This window comes from Brienomyrus brachyistius, chromosome 14 (assembly GCF_023856365.1).
Source record: "Brienomyrus brachyistius isolate T26 chromosome 14, BBRACH_0.4, whole genome shotgun sequence".
Taxonomy (NCBI): domain Eukaryota; kingdom Metazoa; phylum Chordata; class Actinopteri; order Osteoglossiformes; family Mormyridae; genus Brienomyrus; species Brienomyrus brachyistius.
In genome coordinates, this window is record NC_064546.1 from 24,913,205 (window position 1) to 24,932,128 (window position 18,924).

General features: G+C 45.3%; 2 protein-coding genes across 6 annotated transcripts in view; both read left to right on the forward strand.

Moving 5' to 3' along the window:
• Positions 1–6,000, forward strand: part of LOC125707332 (filamin-A-interacting protein 1-like) — a 26,168-nt gene extending 20,168 nt beyond the window's left edge. For all 4 annotated transcript variants that reach the window (XM_048974404.1, XM_048974403.1, XM_048974405.1 and 1 more), the window contains 2 exons: positions 846–3,633; positions 5,085–6,000. In XM_048974404.1, the coding sequence (XP_048830361.1) occupies positions 846–3,633; positions 5,085–5,282 (2,986 nt within the window). In that variant the 3' untranslated portion in view covers positions 5,283–6,000. The remainder of the gene's footprint in view (positions 1–845; positions 3,634–5,084) is intronic.
• Positions 6,001–8,433: 2,433 nt separating this feature from the next.
• Positions 8,434–14,530, forward strand: LOC125707868 (cell cycle control protein 50A-like). 2 transcript variants are annotated; one of them, XM_048975249.1, is made up of 9 exons: positions 8,434–8,859; positions 9,094–9,183; positions 9,564–9,883; positions 10,283–10,402; positions 11,390–11,497; positions 12,130–12,217; positions 12,317–12,463; positions 12,787–12,993; positions 13,410–14,530. In XM_048975249.1, exons 3-9 carry the CDS (start codon positions 9,635–9,637, stop codon positions 13,601–13,603), a joined length of 1,113 nt encoding a protein of 370 aa, XP_048831206.1. In that variant the 5' UTR covers positions 8,434–8,859; positions 9,094–9,183; positions 9,564–9,634; the 3' UTR covers positions 13,604–14,530. The 2 variants fall into 2 exon arrangements, with proteins under 2 accessions (XP_048831206.1, XP_048831205.1); XM_048975248.1 differs by lacking the exons at positions 8,434–8,859; positions 9,094–9,183 and having other exon boundaries at positions 9,425–9,883.
• The last annotated feature ends 4,394 nt before the right edge of the window (positions 14,531–18,924 follow it).

The following is an 18,924-nucleotide window of genomic DNA, read 5'->3' on the forward strand; positions in this document are numbered from 1 at the left end:
GAAAAAATAAAATCACAAGGAACTCCCTCTCCTGGCACCTCCTCCACAGAATCCAAATTAGGACGGCCCCATTCTTGCCATATATGGGAGGGGTGACATCATCAGGCAGTGGTCCAGTGCTGTTTCCCACAGCAGTCACCTTCACTGTTGTGGTGACGTGGTTGGAATGTGATGGTCAGCTCCCCGCGAAGTGGCGGCCCCGGCTGATCTGTTCTGGGGGCTCTGTCGGGCTTTGTGCAGCAGGGAACCTGTTTGCCTCACACCTGCCTGTGGTCCGTCTCGCGCGGAGGGTAAGTGCAGTTTGCCGGTTCTCTGTACAGCCTACACAGAGAGGCTGGGTAGGGGGGCTCCGTATGTCAGAAGCATTCTTTCTGGTAGCGGTGCCATTACAGGAGGTGAGGACCACAGCGCATAGTGGACCACTTGTTGCTGGCTCATTAGAAGTTACGACACGGAGGTAGACTGCACTGTGGGGGGGCAGGGGGGGGAGGGCAGACCTAGTTACACATCTACCCTCTCCCTGTCCTGTGTGGTTCCATTTCAGTGACACAGGTACAGCTCTTTGCAACCAGGCGTCGATTTCCTGCTGTGAAATTCATTCAAACCTGACTGGGTCAGAAACCCAACATGGTATGGGGTCCGCAGCACCCCCACCTCCCCCCTTTTCCACTTTCACTCGCAGTGAACTTGAGGGCTGATATCTTGTATTTGTGTCAGGCCACATATCTGTGGTATTAAGGATGTCCGGTGTTTAATGTTTCTTTTAGTGTGGTTGGAATTTTATGATTCTTGATACAGTTCTAAGACAAACCACACCTCACGTGTTTTAATTTCTGCACCATCAGATTAAAACGATTGCTGGAGCAGGAGAAGTCCTACCAGACCCGGAAAGAGAGGGATCACAGTAAGAGGCTGGAGAAGGTTAGGGCGGAACTGGTCAAGCTCAAGTCCTTTGCCCTGATGCTGGTGGATGAGCGGCAGCTTCACATCGAGCAGATTGACCAGCAGAGCCAGAAGGTGCAGGGCCTGGTGCAGAAGCTCCAAGACAAGGAGCAGAAGCTGAGTCTGCTGAACCGAAGGGCGAAGGAAGACGGCCAGAAGGTGGCGAGGCTGGAGGCTGAGCTGGAGCACAAGGCAGCCAGGTTCGGGCAGGAGCAAGAAGAGATGACCGCCAAGCTGACCAATCAGGAGTCCCAGAACCGGCAGCTGCGGCTGAAGCTGGCCGGCCTGGCCCGCAAAATCGAGGAACTAGAGGAGAGCAACAAGGTGCTTAAGAAGTCTGAGGAGGAGCTTCAAGAGCTCCGAGACAAAGTCAGCAAGGGGGAGTGTGGTGATGCCAGCCTTGTGGCAGAACTGGAGAAGCTACGCAAGACAGTAATGGAGATGGAAGGCAAGGATGAGGAGATCACAAAGACGGAGAACCAGTGCAGGGAGCTGAGGAAGAAGCTGCTCGAGGAAGAAAGCCACAGCAAGGACCTTAAACTCGATGTGGAGAAGCTCCAGAAGAGGATGACAGAACTGGAGAAACTGGAGGGGGCCTTCAACGTGAGTAAGATGGAGTGCTCACAACTGCACGCCAGCCTGGAGAAAGAAAAGAGCTTGTCAAAAGAGCTGGCAGGAGAACTGGAAATGGTGATGAATCACGTGAAGGAGCTGAAGAGTTCAGAATCAAGGCTGGAAAAGGCAGAGGTGAGCTTAAGAGATGACCTTACCAAGCTCAAGTCCCTTACGGTGATAATGGTGGAGGAGAGGAAAAACATGGCGGAAAGAATCCGCCAAGAGGAGAAGAAGAACTATGATTTGAATAAGATGTTTAAGACTGAGCAGAGCAAGGTCATGGAGGTCACTGAAAAGCTTATCGAGGAGAGCAAGAAGCTGCTCAAGCTGAAGTCGGAGATGGAGGCAAAGGTCTCCTCTCTCACCAAGGAGAAGGATGATCTAAAGACCAAGCTGGCAAGTGAAGAGGAGAAGTGTAAAGATCTGAGCTCACATGTCAGTTTGATGAAACAGAGGATAGAGGGAATTGAGGAGACTGAAAAGGAAGCTTCACAAAGCAAGATGAAGATGGAGCATGGGGAATGCTCAGACTCTTCGGACCAAAATGACAACCGAGTTAAGGAACTGACCTTGGAAATTGAAAGGTTAAAGAACCGCCTTAAACAGCTGGAAGTTGTGGAAGGAGACCTGATGAAGACCGAGGATGAGTATGATTTGCTAGAGAAGAAATTCCGGACCGAACAAGACAAAGCTAACATCCTCTCCCAACAGCTGGAAGAGATGAAGAGTCAGATAGCAAGGAATAAAGCTATAGAGAAAGGTGAGGCCGTGAGCCAAGAATCGGAGTTACGGCAGCGCTGCAAGATGGAGGAGGCAAAGACCAGAGACCTCCAGGTGGATGTTTTGGCCCTCAAGGAGAAGATCCACGAGCTGATGAACAAGGAAGACCAGCTCTCCCAGCTGCAGGTGGACTATTCTGTCCTTCAGCAACGGTTAGTGGAAGAGGAGAAGAAAAGGACAAGCATGAGTCACCAAGTACTCAACCTCACGAAGGAACTGGAGGTCACGAAACGCTACAGCCGTGCCTTGCGGCCCAGCATGAACGGCCGGAGGATTGTGGACGTTCCCGTGACATCGACCGGAGTGCAAACAGACATGGTGACCAACGAGACCTCCGAGGAGGAGAGCCCTGCGCTGTTCATCAGGAAATCCGTCCAGGAGGAGAACCACATTATGAGCAACTTGCGGCAGAAGGGTCTGAAGAAGCCAGTGGAGAGCCCACCCGTGCTGGAGCGTTACCCTCCTGCGGCCACCGAGGTGACTATGAGGAAGTCCTGGATCCCGTGGATGAGGAAGAAGGACGGAGTGACGCATAGCAGCCCCGAGAAGCCAGTGCACACCAACGGAGAACAATCCCACTCTGAGCTGACAGTGTCCCAGAAGCAAGGCCAACCTCTGCACATTCGGGTGACCCCCGACCATGGGAACAGCACAGCCACCCTGCAGATAAGCAGTCCTGCCAAGGACTTCTTCTCCAGCACCACCGTCATCCCCACTGTGGGCCTTCAGAAGCCTCGTATCACCATCATTCCCAGTCCGTCCACCATGTCCCCAAGCCAAAAGGCTGGTGAGAGCCCCCGAGGTCCAGAGAGGGCGAAGTCCCCGGTCACCATAACTACCATCTCCAGGGCTAAATCACCTGAGGGGAAGAAGGCATCTTTATGTGAAAGACCCACCTCCCCAGTCTCCATCATGACCGTCAGCACCTCTGCCATGCCTGACCTCTCGAGCTCGCCGGAGTCGCAGGAAATGACGATGGGGCGGGCAGTGTTCAGGGTGACGCCCGAGAAGCAGACTGTGCCCACACCCATCAGGAAATACAACTCCAATGCCAGCATTATCACCACCACAGAGGATAACAAGATCCACATCCACCTCGGGGCGCAGTTCAAGAGGCCCCCAGAAGCTGGCAGCCCTACTATCACCTTGATGGCCGAGAGCAGGGAGGCAGCCACCGGCACAGTGCTGCGTTCCCCCCGACACTGTGCTGCAGCCAAGACAGCATCCGGCAAGGTGACAAGCAGCATCACGATTACACCTGTCACCTCTGCACCTTCCAGACAAACACCATCCCTGGTGAGTATCACCTTTGCACACAAATCTCCAGATAATGGTCTGGTTAGCGTTTATACTTTAGGGAGATAAATCCTGCCTTTTTAATCATTATTCATTGAAAAGCAGGAACTCCGAAGTAAAATCAGCTCACTGTTGCACCCTGGTGGGAATGTGCTTATTGTACCTCACAGGCTACAAGAATCTTGCCTGGTTAAAACTATAAATAAAGATACCTGATTTTTTTTAGCCGGGGTGGTATGGTAATGCCGTGGTTGGCACTGTTGCCTCACACCTCTAGGACCAGGGTTTGAGTCTCTGCCATGGTTCCATGGGTGTAGAGTTAGCATGTTCTCTCCATGTCGTTGTGGGGTTTCCACTGGGTTCTCTGGTTTCCCCCCACAGTCCAAAAGCATGCTGAGGTTAGTTGGAGTTACCAGATTGCCCGTAGGAGTGCGTGAGTGTGCCCTGCGAGGGTTTGTTGCCCATCCTGGGTTGTTCCCTGCCTTATGCCTCAAGGCTTGGGTCCCCCCTGTGACCCTGAACTGCACAAGCGGTTACAGAAAATATGTGGCTATTTCAGTCTTGTCTTTTAAATAATATGTATTTTAGCAAATAAATTTTGATAAGTATGAGGACCTTTTGTCTAAACAAGATGCCTGTACAAAGTTACTATAGCAGCATTGTATAAGAGAAGACAGTTGTGGTGCTTTGCAGTATCTGAACGTGCCTGGCCTAGTTTGGAGATGGATTGTCTGAGCTGCAGGAGCGAGCATGAACGGTGAAAGCGCGTCGGCCGGGCGCCGTGGACTGTTACGCTGTGGGGTATAACAAGGCCTTTGTCACGATGATGGATGGCGCGGCTGTGAGCGTTTCATTAGAGTCCATCCTGACGAGACGGTAATGAAGCAACATGGAGCTGTGGAAGACGGGTTCCATACACCGGCAGTTCCACACACGCTTATCACTGTCACCCAGACACAGACACACAGTCACATCAGGGCTGCCTCTCGTTTTCCTGTTCTTCTTTCTACCTTATGAGACACACTCACTCACCATCACCGTAATCTGGGTCTCAGGGTCGTACATGATCCATATCAAAACGATCAATCAGGGTTTATTTGTCACTTATCAAATTATACTCGGTACAGTGTTCAGAGAAATGCTTGGTTGCCTGATCTCCAGGACTGTGAAAGAGAAGACATGCGCAGAGACAAAACATTAAAAGTTAAACAATAATAAATATCCATAAGTAGATCAGAAGTTTTTAGTGTTCATTTTTGTTATTATTTAGAAGGACTGCGTGCTCTTGGCAGTAGGAGAAGTGTAATGAACAAACTGGTTAGTATTTCTTGGCTGGTTTTGTGCAGTAGGACTTCCAAGTGATGTCCTGTGTGCTCCTATAAATCCCCTCCTCCCACTCCTCACTCCCCAGGGCGTGTGCATATTCATTCCCCTTCTCTCCTGCTTTCCAGGAGGGGCAGCCTCCGAGGGCGGCGCCCACCCGCATCCCCATGTCCAAGGGCATGAAAAGCGCCAAGGTGGCTATTGGACCCCCCAGCATCTCCTCCGTGACGAAGGTGGAGTCACGAGTAGACGGCCAGTCGATGAAGATTGAATTGAAGAGGTCCACCGCTGGCATCTCTGCCCCTCCCACAGGAGGAAAGGGCTGAGGACCCTTTTTATGTTATTTATGTGGGTTGTGCTGGTTGAGGAACCTGATCTACCTCCCCTTGGTAGCCTATTAGAAAATAGGGAATCTACTGTACCATGGGCTGGAAGACCCACCTGTCCTTTACCTGCTCCCATGACAGTAACGGGAAGACCCACCTCTCCTTTACCTGCTCCCATAACAGGAACCGGAAGACCCACCTCTCCTTTACCTGCTCCCATGACAGGAACCGGAAGACCCACCTCTCCTTTACCTGCTCCTATGACAGAAACAGGAAGACCCACCTCTCCTCTACCTGCTCCCATGACAGGAACCGGAAGACCCACCTCTCCTTTACCTGCTCCCATGACAGGAACCGGAAGACCCACCTCTCCTTTACCTGCTCCCATAACAGGAACCGGAAGACCCACCTCTCCTTTACCTGCTCCCGTGATAGAAACAGGAAGTGAGCCACCAAAAGTACCTGTCAAGCTGTTAAAGGAGTTATGGACAAAATCACAAAAAGCTTGTCTGTCTTAATATAAGTCCATGGCTCGAGTTATTTTTTAAATGGAGGGTTTGTCTTTTGCATGTTAAGTTTTTTGGGCTTGCATCCATGACTTGTCTCACACAGGGGCCTTTGCTGGTTGATTTTTTTTTGTACCACTTTTTTGATATATTATACACTATCCATTTGTTTCATATGAGGGAATAAAGTTTTTAAGAATTTGAAAAAGTTACCCTCTGCGATGTCATGAAGATGTACAGCACATTACTTATGCCTAAAAAGTAGTGAAAAACAAATAATGGTAAATTATTACACACCAATTACAACAACCGGTATATAGCAGCAGAAGTTTTTTATTAACAAATAAAATTAAATATATATCTTCTTATATTCCATAACATATGGTATTTGTCAATAACATTACAGGTGCGTTTGGTGGTGCGTTAATACGGGCAAGAAGTGCGATCTCAGTGTTTAAACTATCATTATACAATTATGGTGAAATATCGATAGTAAAATGCTTAAAATGTTTTACCCTTTAGACTTCCTCACGAAGTCAATATAATTTTTTTGGGAATGATAGCTCTGAATAGCACAAGCGGAAAATGGATGGATGGACAGGAATGCCAGACTATGTATTATGGCTTAAATTCATATTCTTTTCATACCCAATGGCCTTTTGGTATTAAACATTCCTCTGCCATAAAAACATCATATTTTCCACGTGACTAGATAAGCAGGTCTGGTCGTGACCCTCAAAAGACCAAGCGGACTTCAAACAGACGGATGATTTCTATCCAATTAACCAAATCCGACACACTGAATGAACTGAATGCAATTAGTGGATCACAGATTTCAATAGAAAATCAGAGCTGAATAGGAGACTGTATCTGCAGAGCTACAGTTATGTAAATAATACTAAAGAGACTCCCATAGCAATGGCATACAAGACAGTTTGGGGACACAATTAAAATATACAGGCTATACGCCCCAGCCTCAAAGTGAATGGGAACCAAAAACACTTGTTTCACGGTTTAGTACAAAAAAAAGAAATGAAGATTTTACAGTGTAGCTAGAGTGGAGGAAAGTAAGCATGTGTGGATAAATACTGAAATATCGATTCTTCGATCATAACGGTTCGTTTTTGGGATCTAACGTTAAAATATCGGCATTTTACCAAGTATTTACACGATTTAAATCATTATATTATAATTATAGGGAAACATGTCATGAAATACTACCGGGACCTAAATGTTACTGTGGGAAGGAGTTTGACATCGGGGACCGAATTTGCCCCGGCGGGCGGGGGTGGGATTGCAACGGGCACAATATTCACATATCCTGAAAGGATGCGATGTATGACAGATTTTAAAACCATTGTGAATAATAATGATTTCATCATTTTAAATAATACATTTTTTCTCTGGGGTACAGTTTCACAACTAAACAACATAAAAACAACATTGAGCCATATGATAAAATGACTGCATCTTCGTTAGGTATATATTTAATCCTTACGCTTAAATTGGCTTCAGTGACGCCCGGATTCATAATGAAAGATAAGGAACGCGCTTTCGATTAATTGTTTTTTAGGGGGAAGGGGGATCCCCCAATTACGCCCCTGAGTGTTAGGGTAAGAACTACTTCTCCTTCCGCCTGCTGATTATGTGGGAGAAGCACAGTTTTGCCAACTCTCCAGAGACAAACAAGCCGAAAATAAGAGCACTGTGCAAAGTAAGACGAAGATATGAAGGCTAAGAATAAGCCCAGTATACATGACCACGTGGAATACGGTTTGTCCTGTTTCTAATAACGTGGGATTCACAAGAAGCATTACAGCAACTCAGTGCATCAATACCATTGCTCTTGAAAATCACAGTGCCACATACCATGGTATAACGTATGGACAGCATGATGGTATGAAAAATTAATCAAGATTATGACTCATGATGACTCAAAATTACAATCCCAGCAGAAAATTACAGCCCGGCATATTCTAAACCAAAGGCTACATTTGATGGCATGCTGTCCTTCGAGTTTCAAGATATTTTATATATATAACCCTATGTCAGCTGTCAAGTGGGCAGCTTGTGGTTCAGTGGGCTAAACCTGCGTGCTTGTAATCATGAGGTTGTTGGTTCAAGCCCAGTTTCAGCATGTATGCAGTTCCTTGAGCAAGGCCCTTAATCCCCAGTGCCTTGAGCACCCCAACAGGTGCTCTTCTTGGGCTTACTCTACAACGAGCAAATTGAGGGAGGCATGAAAACAATTTCTGAATCAATAATGTAAAGGGATAAAAAAAAATATATATTATTATTAGATGTCAATCGTCTGATCAATGATGGGCTGTGACTGTAATATTATTATCATTAATGTCTGAATTTCGTCTAATGATGAACCTGTTTATATAATAAAAATTCGGATTTGATAAAAAAAAAAAAAAACTAAACCAACAAGTCAGAACAACCCCCAAAACCGCAATGAAATTATAAGCAACTTCAGGGGGGAAAAGTCCAAACTCGCTTATAATAAAGGGCGAAAGAACTCGCGTGCAGGTCTCTGCAGAACGGAGTGGGCGGTTCTCAGTCATGCAGACCAATAAGAGCAGGCGGATTTCAACCGATTAACCTGATTGGCTAATAAGAGGAGTGGGTACAGTTGGTAGAGCGTAGGTTCGGGACGGAAGCAAGGGAAAGAAAACATGGCTTTAGATAGTAATAAAATAATAAGGACGCAAATTTCGACGTTTGTCAAAGTACTGTCCGACGGTACAGTACTTTTGTACACAGCTATTCCGGTATTTACAAATAGATTTTGAAATCTAGCATTGTACTAGGCCTAAACCCAAAGTACCGCAGTATACCGTATTACTTTAATACCCCCCAAGCCAATCCAAAGTACATTTTGAAATGAATCCTAAGCAATCGCAAGCCAACTAGCTATATCTCAAGTAATAATTGTATCAGATAATCTGATTCATAGTTCGTATGTGCTATTTTTCTCCGTACTTATTATTTTACCATAGTGTACGAAGTTGCATGATTCAGATTTTGGTTGTTAGCATAACCAGGTGGGCGACCTAACAATGCAGGTAAGCCTTGTTATGGGCAGTACGCTGCAGTTTTGAACTATAGGCTATTATACAAGATACACGGGTGAACCAGTTTCGTGTTCAATATTTGTCAATTTTTCCAAGGACTCTGGGTTGCCAGGTTCATTTTTAAAAATCACTCTAAGTTTATCGCATCTGATTTTGCAGAAGCCCTGCCTGACTCTTCGAGGCATAAGTAAGCTAATCATGTTCGTCCCTGCTTTATTCACCCAGAGGCGGTGTGGTGCGTTTGTGAGAAAAAAAATAAGAAAAATCAGTGATGAGATCAAAATATCAGTGGTTTCGCCAATCCTTAGAGGAAAGGTAAGTGCACGTTAGTAACTCCATGAATATGGGTAGGCTGGAACTGGTTTGAAATAGACGTTGCAACTGCATATAAAACGTACTTGCATGCATTAAATTCCTGTATATTTTTTTATATAAAATGTATATATAAAAATACAGCCTAAAACTACAAAATAAATACATTATTAGATTTAAAAAAATGGATTGTTTAGGTAATGTTGTGCAGAAGGTGACGTAAGGCGTCCAGTAGGGGGCGCTCGCGTTATAATGACGCTGTGTCGCTCAGCCTCCGCGGCGCTGCAGGTCTCAGACGCTGGGGGCATTTAAAGATGGATGCTTGTTTGCGCTGAATGTCTGTCGCTGCTGTCGTCTAATTAAATCCGCTGAACACCTTTCAGACACCAGCCAGGCGGTTAGAAGCGATACCCGCTGCTTGTTTCTCCTGTCAAAGACGTAGAGAAGCGCAGCCATGATGGCGTCCGGGTACAGCGCCAAGGAGGAAGACGGCCACCATCCCGGGGCTTCGGGGGCGACCGGGAGCGGTGTGGCCAAAAGCAAGAAGCCCGACAACACAGCATTCAAGCAGCAGAGGCTGCCCGCCTGGCAGCCCATCCTGACGGCGGGCACCGTGCTGCCGGCCTTTTTCGTGATCGGCCTGATCTTCATCCCCATTGGAATCGGCTTATACGTAACGTCCAACAATATAAAAGAATTCGAGGTCAGATTAAATGCATGTGTTCCTTCGCTCCCTGATCGTGTTTTTGCGTTTTAAGATCACCCTAAATTGCTTTGGGCTTGGTAGCGACGTTGTGCAATGCTGCTTACTAAATAACAAAAGATTCAACCTTGCAGAACAAGTTCCAGCGGAACTGCTCTTCAATATTATACCAGATAAAATGTAAACACTAGTTGCATTGGGCTCAGCTGGAAACAACTGCAGCTCTCTGACGCCTGATTGCAAATCTGCAGTAATTTTTACATGGCTCTTTAAAGGAGCTGTCAGATTATTTTTATTCATGGTGAATCCACCAGGCAGAGCTGATTTACTGGTCGTTTTTAAAATGATTTTGCCTTTAACCGTTGCCTGAAAGACGCAGCGTCTCTCGTGTCCTTGCAGATCGACTACACGGGCGCTGACATGTCCAGCCCGTGCTTTAACTGCTCCCAGGGCCCGAGCTGGAACAGCACATGGCCTTGCCACTGCTCCATCGCCTTCACTCTAGACCAGCCCTTTGAGGTGAATTATAACCCACTAAACACCTTGACTTAGATCTTACCTGTGCATGTATTGGGATAGAGTGATTATCGGGTCAGTAACTTTGTGAAAGTAACACGTGATGTTCATTAAGAAAACGAGGGTCCAACCTTAACTGTCCGTCTTTTGAACTTCCGGAAATTAGACGCCGTTTTTACCCTTTTTGCGCAATTACATCATGCAGTTCTATGAATTATACATTGTAACAATGAAAGCTTTTGTTACTTAAAGTTTTCACGTGGCTAATGGACCTGGCCTTGTTCTTTGGGTCGATGCTTTTCTATTTTTAAATCTGTCCTTGTAGTAATTTCCCTGCCTGCACAATTGATTGTTATGAAACAAACCGTCCCACAATCACAGCATATAGTAACTGTATTACAGAATAGTTTGTGATATTTGACGTTTAATTTTTTTCAGATTTTATGACAAAAAGAGTCACATCACAGAACATAAGTTCCAAACAAATAACTTTCTTATACCTTTTAGATAAACTCAGTGGATGCAAATCCGTGTTACATTAGATCTAGTGCTTTCAGTCTAGTGTAATGCTGATACAATGTGATGTGTCTTGAGAATTTAAGTTAGACAATGTTTCTGTCACGGGGCGGTTCGGGTGGACAGGCGATCGTGCGGGCGGTGGTTCAGAAAACCAGGCTGACGAGCAGGATCGGGGTAATCGGGGTTTATTCGGGAGAAGGAGACACGGGAGGCGAGGGACAACCAACACCATGTGCACAGATCACGTAATGACGGACAACGATCACAGGCAAGACTCAGACTTAAATACACAGGACTGATCACAGTAATCGGACATAGGTGGAAACAATCAGGGAAACACACGTTGGCAAGCAGGGGGGCGTGGCACACATGAGGAGCCGACGAGCAGGGCATGACAGTTTCAATATCAGTATATGCTGTCACTGAAGAGCAGTTTTTTTTTGTTTGTTTGTTTTATCTGTTGTTCTCCAGAGCAATGTGTTCATGTACTATGGACTGTCCAACTTCTACCAGAATCACAGACGTTATGTGAAGTCGAGGGATGACAGCCAGCTCAATGGCGACAAGTCATCCCTGAGGGTAAGTGGAACCCCGGGCTTCGGCCGCAGAGGATTCTGGGATGATATGGCCTCCTGATGCGTCTGGTAGCATTCAACCGTGAAAGCACTGCGTTTGCTGAAAGATGTTCTTTCTGTAAGAGATGCCTTGATACCGTATATATTACAGGTGCTCCCCTGTTTACAGTGAGGTTACGTTCCCATGAACCCATCGTAAGTGGAAAGGATATTAATAATAAATCGCATATGAATATGATAAATACGTGAATAACTACTGTTACTAATTACTGCAAGTAACTAAACACCAGTAATTGGTGTTTATTTGTTTAAACGAGAAAAAAACACCATATTATTTAACCATTATTAAACACTGTATAAGATATGTACACTTGCGGTCGTGTGGCTGGATGGATGCTGCCTCATGGCAGATCAATATCCGGGAAACAGATCAAAATGTAAAGCTGACTTCTGAATGACCGTTGCTTATCACACCATTTTAAAGTAAATAAAATAAATATCGTGAACTGAACTATCAAAAAAACAAGGATCGTCTGTATTTCTGTGTTTTTTTCCTGGGCTTTTCGTTAATGCTTCACCTTTCCTTCTACTGGATGTAGATTGTGACCCATATTAAATGCAATTTCTCGCGCACAGAACCCAAGCAAGGAGTGTGAACCGTATCGCACTAGTGACAACAAGCCGATCGCCCCATGTGGCGCTATTGCCAACAGCCTTTTCAACGGTAAGACGTCTGTCCATGTTATAAGTATGAATAGAGGTAAGAAATCCATTGTATGCAGATACAGCCGCGACTGCGAGCTCCTGGCTTTCTTTCCCCCAGACACTTTGGAGCTGTTCTATATTGACCCCAATGGCACTAGAACCCAGATTCCCCTGATGAAAAAGGGGATTGCGTGGTGGACAGACAAGCACGTGAAATTCAGGAACCCTGGTGGAACCAACTTAAACCTCAGTATGGTCTTCCAGGGTAAGCTGATATTGATGTAGTTTTTCTGTGTTGGCTTTTCTACCCTATTGTCCCATAGGCGACGTTGGGTTTTGATATCAGGTAAGTGCAGTGATTTGAGGATATGGGCTCATAACCTTAAGGTCGTTGGTTCAAGTCCCCTTCCTCCTATGTTTAAAGTTTAAACTAAGAGTCAAGCCACTGGATACAACCATCTATGTTTTTGGAGATACCTCTGAAGGTTTGGGCTTTGTCCTCCTATAGGTTAGAGTTCCGTTTGTTCCGTATTTAAGCTTAAACTGTAAAATGTAAGCTAAAGAGATTTGGCTCCTTCCCATACATAGGCACCGCTAAGCCTGTAAACTGGCATGAACCCGTGTACGAGCTGGACACAGACCCCGAAAACAACGGCTTCATTAACGAGGATTTCATAGTGTGGATGCGCACAGCAGCCCTGCCCACCTTCCGCAAACTCTACCGGATCATCCAGAAGAAAAGTAACATGACCCCCACCCTGCCCAGGGGCAATTACACCCTAGATGTCACCTACAGTATCCTTCTGTCGGTCAAGACTTTTGAAATTATTCAATTATCTGGCTAATAGTCGATTTCATCATTTTCATATTTGAAAAGCAGTGTTTCTTAAGCCGGTCCTTGCGAACCCCAAGATGGTCCACGTTTTTAATCCCTCCCTACTTCCAGCCCACCTGAACCAAACAGTCGAACAGACAGGCACTCCGAATACAGGAGCAGAAATGTGGACTGTCTGGGGGTCGCTGAGGACTGGGTCGAGAGACATTGGTCTGAACAACAAACACAAACATGTATGGAGTAGTCAACAGTTTTCTCAATAAGGCCCTGAAGTTGTTCTCCAGTAGTTACTATGTGTGTAATGTTGTAGGGCTTCACTGCCATCTAGCTGAAGTTGTTGCTCGTGATGCCATCCCATCCTTGACTGTGATCCCAGACTATCCCGTGCTAAGCTTCGAGGGCCGCAAGCGAATGATTCTGAGCACGATTTCCTGGATGGGGGGGAAGAATCCCTTCCTGGGTCTCGCTTACATCACTGTGGGCTCCGTCTGCTTCTTCCTGGGTGTGGTGCTACTTATCATACACCACAAGTATGGGAACCGCAACAACAGTGCCGACATCCCCAACTGAGGCCCGGGTGCAGGAAGCCGCACACTCCCGTCCCGCGGCTGGGATGCCCAGCCAGGCTCGCTTGCTCGTTAGACACCCAAAGCTCTCCTCTTAGTGGCACGTTTGGAAGCCTCCCCGGTTGTGTGTGGGGTCCCCACCGGGTCGTTAGGAGTCGCACTCTAGTGAATGAGAATATTATCAAAACTGCTGAGAGATTTTGCTGTATTTAAAGGTCACCATTTACCGAAATAGTGAACTGTATGTTTTCTTTTGTTCATTGTCTCTAAATGTATCAGTGTAGATGGTGTGTGGTTATGCTGGAGTGGAAACTACTGACTAGTAAATGACTTGAAGAAGATGTAAATAAGCTGCACTAATGTGAATGTTAAAAATGTACGATTTTGAATGTGTGAAATATGCAGATAGCCAGCGGTAATGCCCTGTGTGTCATTTCATATCAAATGCACAGGATGCTTTGGCTCTTGCAATATCGAGATACACTGCGTTGCATGTTACAGAAAACGGCAGCTTATCCCTGTTAAGATGTTCAGTGAAATGCTTCATTCCTGAATTTGATAAACTTGAATTTAAGAAGTGTAGGGGGATCTTTGTACAAATTGTACTCTGCTTTGTAAAAGCTTGTCGCACACAGCCATGTGTTCCATTACTGTGAAATACAGTTGCTGTGTTTATTACAAGCGCATGACAGCTTAAAAACAAGGAGGAGTTTGGACCAAATTATGACTTATTCCTCTGAACTGTAAGCTTAATTTACTTCAGTGGAGTACGGCTATTTAATGCCCATTAAACTATAAATACAAGGGGTTTAAAACGTATTTTACATTTGGGCCTCGTAGTCATTTCTGACCTGATTCAATATTTCCCTGAGCGTAATATTCTCACATTTCATTATTTCATACGGTCAATTCAATAAACCCTGCAACCCAATATTTTGGTATTTGTTTTTTTTTATTCGTAAATGTTGTTTCGTTACACGTCAGCCCGTCTCAGTGGAAGGCTTGGGTCTTCTCTGTCTGCTCGCACTGTTTCAATATGCATGATGCATATTAAAAATGTGTATGTCCTGCTTGAAAACAAAAATGCGTGGCTTTCAGGATGCTGAGTAGGATGACATTAGGACACGGAGAAGCAGAGTGACGGAGGTTCGCGAAGCTCACCTGCCTGCTGACATCCAGCGCAGGGGAACGGGCCGATGCGGCGTAAACCTGGAACCAGCTGGGGAGCTGCGCAGGTTCCGAGGGGTTTGCACGTTCTAAAGGAAGCATGTCTAAAATGCTGAGGAACCTCTGGGTAGGTGAATGTCGCTGCCTCCGTATTTATCCGTACATGTAACCGGCACCGAGACCCTGGGTTACGATCGGTTGGGTCGCGACCTTGGTTTCGGGTTCAAACCCGTATCACAGCGTAATGGATGCCGCTCTGTCGTGTTAATGTATTCTGATAAATATTTCACTGGGTTACTTACACCTGATATATTCACACAAACAGGAAAAAAGTAAAGGTGGGTGACAAAACAGGATTGAGTAGCTACGTGAATCATTCGTTTTCGTTCGTTTAAGACAAAATAAAGATGGCAATATGCGGACATATAGAGCTTGGTATTGAGAAAGTGCTGTTAATTTCCCTGGTTTTGAAAGGCCTTTCGGCAGATCTCCAGACGGACCCTCTGCACCAGTGCAGGTGGTCTTTCCAGCTGAGCCTCTGATGCGGAATACGGGGCTTGGATCCATGCTGGGCTGGATCAGACCCAGGCCTGAGAGAGCTTCGACACGCCCTGCATGCCTTTACACGAGACTTCGCCCTTTCAATGCAATGAGTATGTGCATCTTAGTCATGCGGCGTTAATTTGGTTTAACTGAAACTCCAAATTACACCGGTTACGGTAATATTGGGAGTAAAGAGAGGTGATTTATATCTTGATCCTCGGGGCAACTTTTGATATTTTATCCCTAAATATGTATTCGGTCTTGGCTGTTCAGCTGGAACTCCCACTGGCGTATAATATTAATTCTGAATATCTAAATAGGGCAGCGCGATGCCTGTTCACCTAAATGGGGGGTAGCAGTGATAAGCTGCTGTACAGGCTGTCCATGGGACTTAGTCGTGGGTGAGATCAAATATTAGCTTATAATACGATTGTTTTATAATTTAAATGATTTAACTCAGTAAATTTCAGTATATTTTCTTTGTTGATATGTAATGCAGTGTAATTTTGTTTTGTTAAAACTTTCAGTGTTAGATTTTGGTCCATTATAAAGAAACCAATCTTACATGATCTGATGATTTTCTTAGCAATTGTTTCATGGTATGTAGATGTTTCGAAAGGTGAATGTTCATTCCAGACAGAGCTGAGAGCGTCACTCTGAGTAACAGTCTGGGCGATGGTTCATATTGGAATTGCATCGTGGGTAAGTCCTGCTCTGTCCTGTCCCTTCCGTTTACTACAGGATCCAGATACGTTATACATGAAGTGGTTAAGGCCTCATTGCAGAAGAAGAGTGAGTGAGTGTTATTTTAGCCCATTTAATCCTCCCCCCTCCCCACACAATCACCCGGGGTGTTTCCACGGTTAACGGAAACAGTGACACTTTCTAAAGGAATCACTCGTCTTTTTTTGTCTCTGCATGTTGTACTTCAGAAAAATAAAATCGGGTTTATTGCCATGTTGCTTTTTTTGCGCTAAACCAAATGTTCTTACTCCTTTGCACTGAAATTAAACTATTCACGAGGCACCAGCTTACGCTCACAGTTTGGCATTTACAGCCGGACGCTAATGCGACTCCGATGTTCCGCAAAACCTTCATGGGCTTTTTATTTTCTACAAGTGTTACCTCGTTTGAATAACTTTTGTCTGAGAAGCAGAGACGAAAAAGTCTGTCCTTGTGCATGAACCGGTCTGTTTGCATTGGACCCAAAATTTCACATTTATGTTTTTGTTGAGTTTGGAAACGTTGCTGAGTTCGGTAAAGACACGAAATGTTTGTTATTGTTTGGGGGTTATTGATTGTCTAATCTTTCGTTTTGCGTCCGAAATTCTGCATCGTCTTGTTCAATGTTCACTTCACATTCACTTGTTGCCCAATTAGCTTTCGATGAGGAAACACCCTCCTTCACAAAGGCTAATTTGTCTCCAAATTAAAAACTTGGGTTGTGTTGCCCTGTATTCTGTGAGTTGTGCTACCTTCTTAAAGCACTGGCGACGTTTTTCGCATCTCGACCTCTAACAGGCGTGACGGAAAACCACAGGCCCACAAAGCGTCTTCAGAAAGATAAGAGTAATCCTTGTCTGTCTGATAGGATGTTCACCTGGTGCTTTCGGCTAGATGAGTAAGCCGGTCGGTTCTGGCTTGCTGTCAGACGGAAGGTCCCGCTGGCCTGAAATCAAGGTGTGGCCGGCTGTCGCGGTACACGATCTCAGCGAGCCAGCACGCCCCGACAGGCCGAGGGTTAGGGAAGGATTTAGACCGGCCAATATTGTGTCCCATTCGCATCTGGGATGATGTCACCCCGTACAGTGAATAACGAGTAGCCGTGTCCAAGCGGGAGACATCAATGCCAATTTCCGTTACTTTCATCCCTCCGTTGAACGTGGGGAAAAATAGTTCAGTGCTCACTGCGCCGAATGTGCTGAATTTCCCCGCAGTGCTCGTTCCTGTTTAGGCAAAACGGTCCAGAGACGTGTCACTGCATTTGAATTTTACACAAGCTGCTTAAACTTGTCCTTGTAATTATCTCTTCAGATGCTTTTTATGCATGAGCACGTAAACTGCAGAGAAATTCTGTATGGCATGTCATGATACTGTGTTTTTCCTTAATTAATTGAGCGTAATTAGCTTTAAAATCATATCAGATGTTCCTCCAGCTGGTTTTCCTTATCCACCTGGGGGGTGGGGGTGTCAAAGCTTTGGCTGTGTAGGGACAGGCCTAGGCTTGGCAAGCCCAGCTGGCAGAGAGTTCGTAACATATCGCAAACACCGTGGCACCATCTCATCGTACCTGCTGTAACAGCTATGACCTGTGCTGCTTGCCACATTAGGGTGTCCCTGCCAATTAATGACTTACGGTAAATGTAGGGTATCGCTTTTCCTAATCTGCTGAAGCTGTTAAAACATGAGCCTGCATTATCCTTAGATCATCTTTAGATTTGATTGTTTTTTTGTAAACTCAGATTTAGTCGGTTGTAATTAATCTTTTTTCAAAATGTGCTCACGTATATTAATGGTGAAAAATTTGTAGGCAATTGCAGTGGAGGACAATTTTAGGGACGTGGGGGTGGGAGGCAGGCAAGACAACTCCATGGGGGCCCACACCCCTATTTCAGTCTAAATTAATAATATCAACAAAGATATTTTAATATTAACAGAAAACTTCTATTTTCAGTCATGAACCATTAGAATTTAGTGATCAGTGGTCAATGTTGACACACCACAGCACACAGTAAGGAAGGTTTGTCGTGTGACCTGTGTAATCGGGCTCCCTCCCAGCTCAGGCGTGCCTTGCCTGACACATCACCCTTCTGTCACTGGTGTGTGACTGACTGCTCTCCCTACCTGTTAGCCAGGATACTGGTTTTTCATGGGCCAGCTTTTTTTTGAGATTCAGAAGAGCACTTCACTTGTCTTGGTAGTAATAGCCTGAAAAGACGCTCTTTAATTGAATTTCTGCATAAGGAGTCCTTATTTGAATTTGAAACCTTGGAATTCGAAATTTGGGACTCTCAACTGACTGTTTGATATTCAGCCACTAGAGGGCGATATTTACCACAGGATCATTGTTATACCGTCATTATGGTAGGAGGTATTAGCCGGCTAACGAAATAGACCTAAGAAGGTATGGGCTCTTCCCTTACCCCGGCCGAAAATAGAACAATAGGAAAGGGACGGCAACCGGCAGGCTGCAACTCCTCAAAGAGTGGAACTTCTTACACGTCGTATCTCTTATAGCCACAAAGCACGTAAAATCCAGCGCAATTTACCAATTTCATGGTTTTCACTTAAGGCGTCTTGAGAAATGCTTTCTCCTCCACCCGCATTGCAGACATTTTTATGTGTAAAAACGGGTACCTATGGGAAAAAAATTGACAAATGAAATGAATGTTTATTATCACTGGAAGCTTAATTTGTTAAGAGGTTATTAAATGGATGGATGCTTGGATAGAAAAGAAACTATTTGCCATTGTATGTCAAGGAAAGTATTTCATGATTAGTCTACCAAAACCAAATCGGGTTTTCCCACAATTTACGCAGAAGACCCGTGGGACAAAACACCCATGGAAAAAAATTATGGCCAATGAAGGGGGAGAGTAAGAGAAATATGCAATA

Bases quoted from the DNA above. Each gene is read 5' to 3' on its own strand.
- LOC125707868 (XM_048975249.1), top strand. From the start codon at position 9,635: ATGATGGCGTCCGGGTACAGCGCCAAGGAGGAAGACGGCCACCATCCC. The intron at 9,884-10,282 runs GTCAGATTAAAT...GTGTCCTTGCAG, and splicing joins ACAATATAAAAGAATTCGAG to ATCGACTACACGGGCGCTGA. The intron at 12,464-12,786 runs GTAAGCTGATAT...TCCCATACATAG, and splicing joins CCTCAGTATGGTCTTCCAGG to GCACCGCTAAGCCTGTAAAC.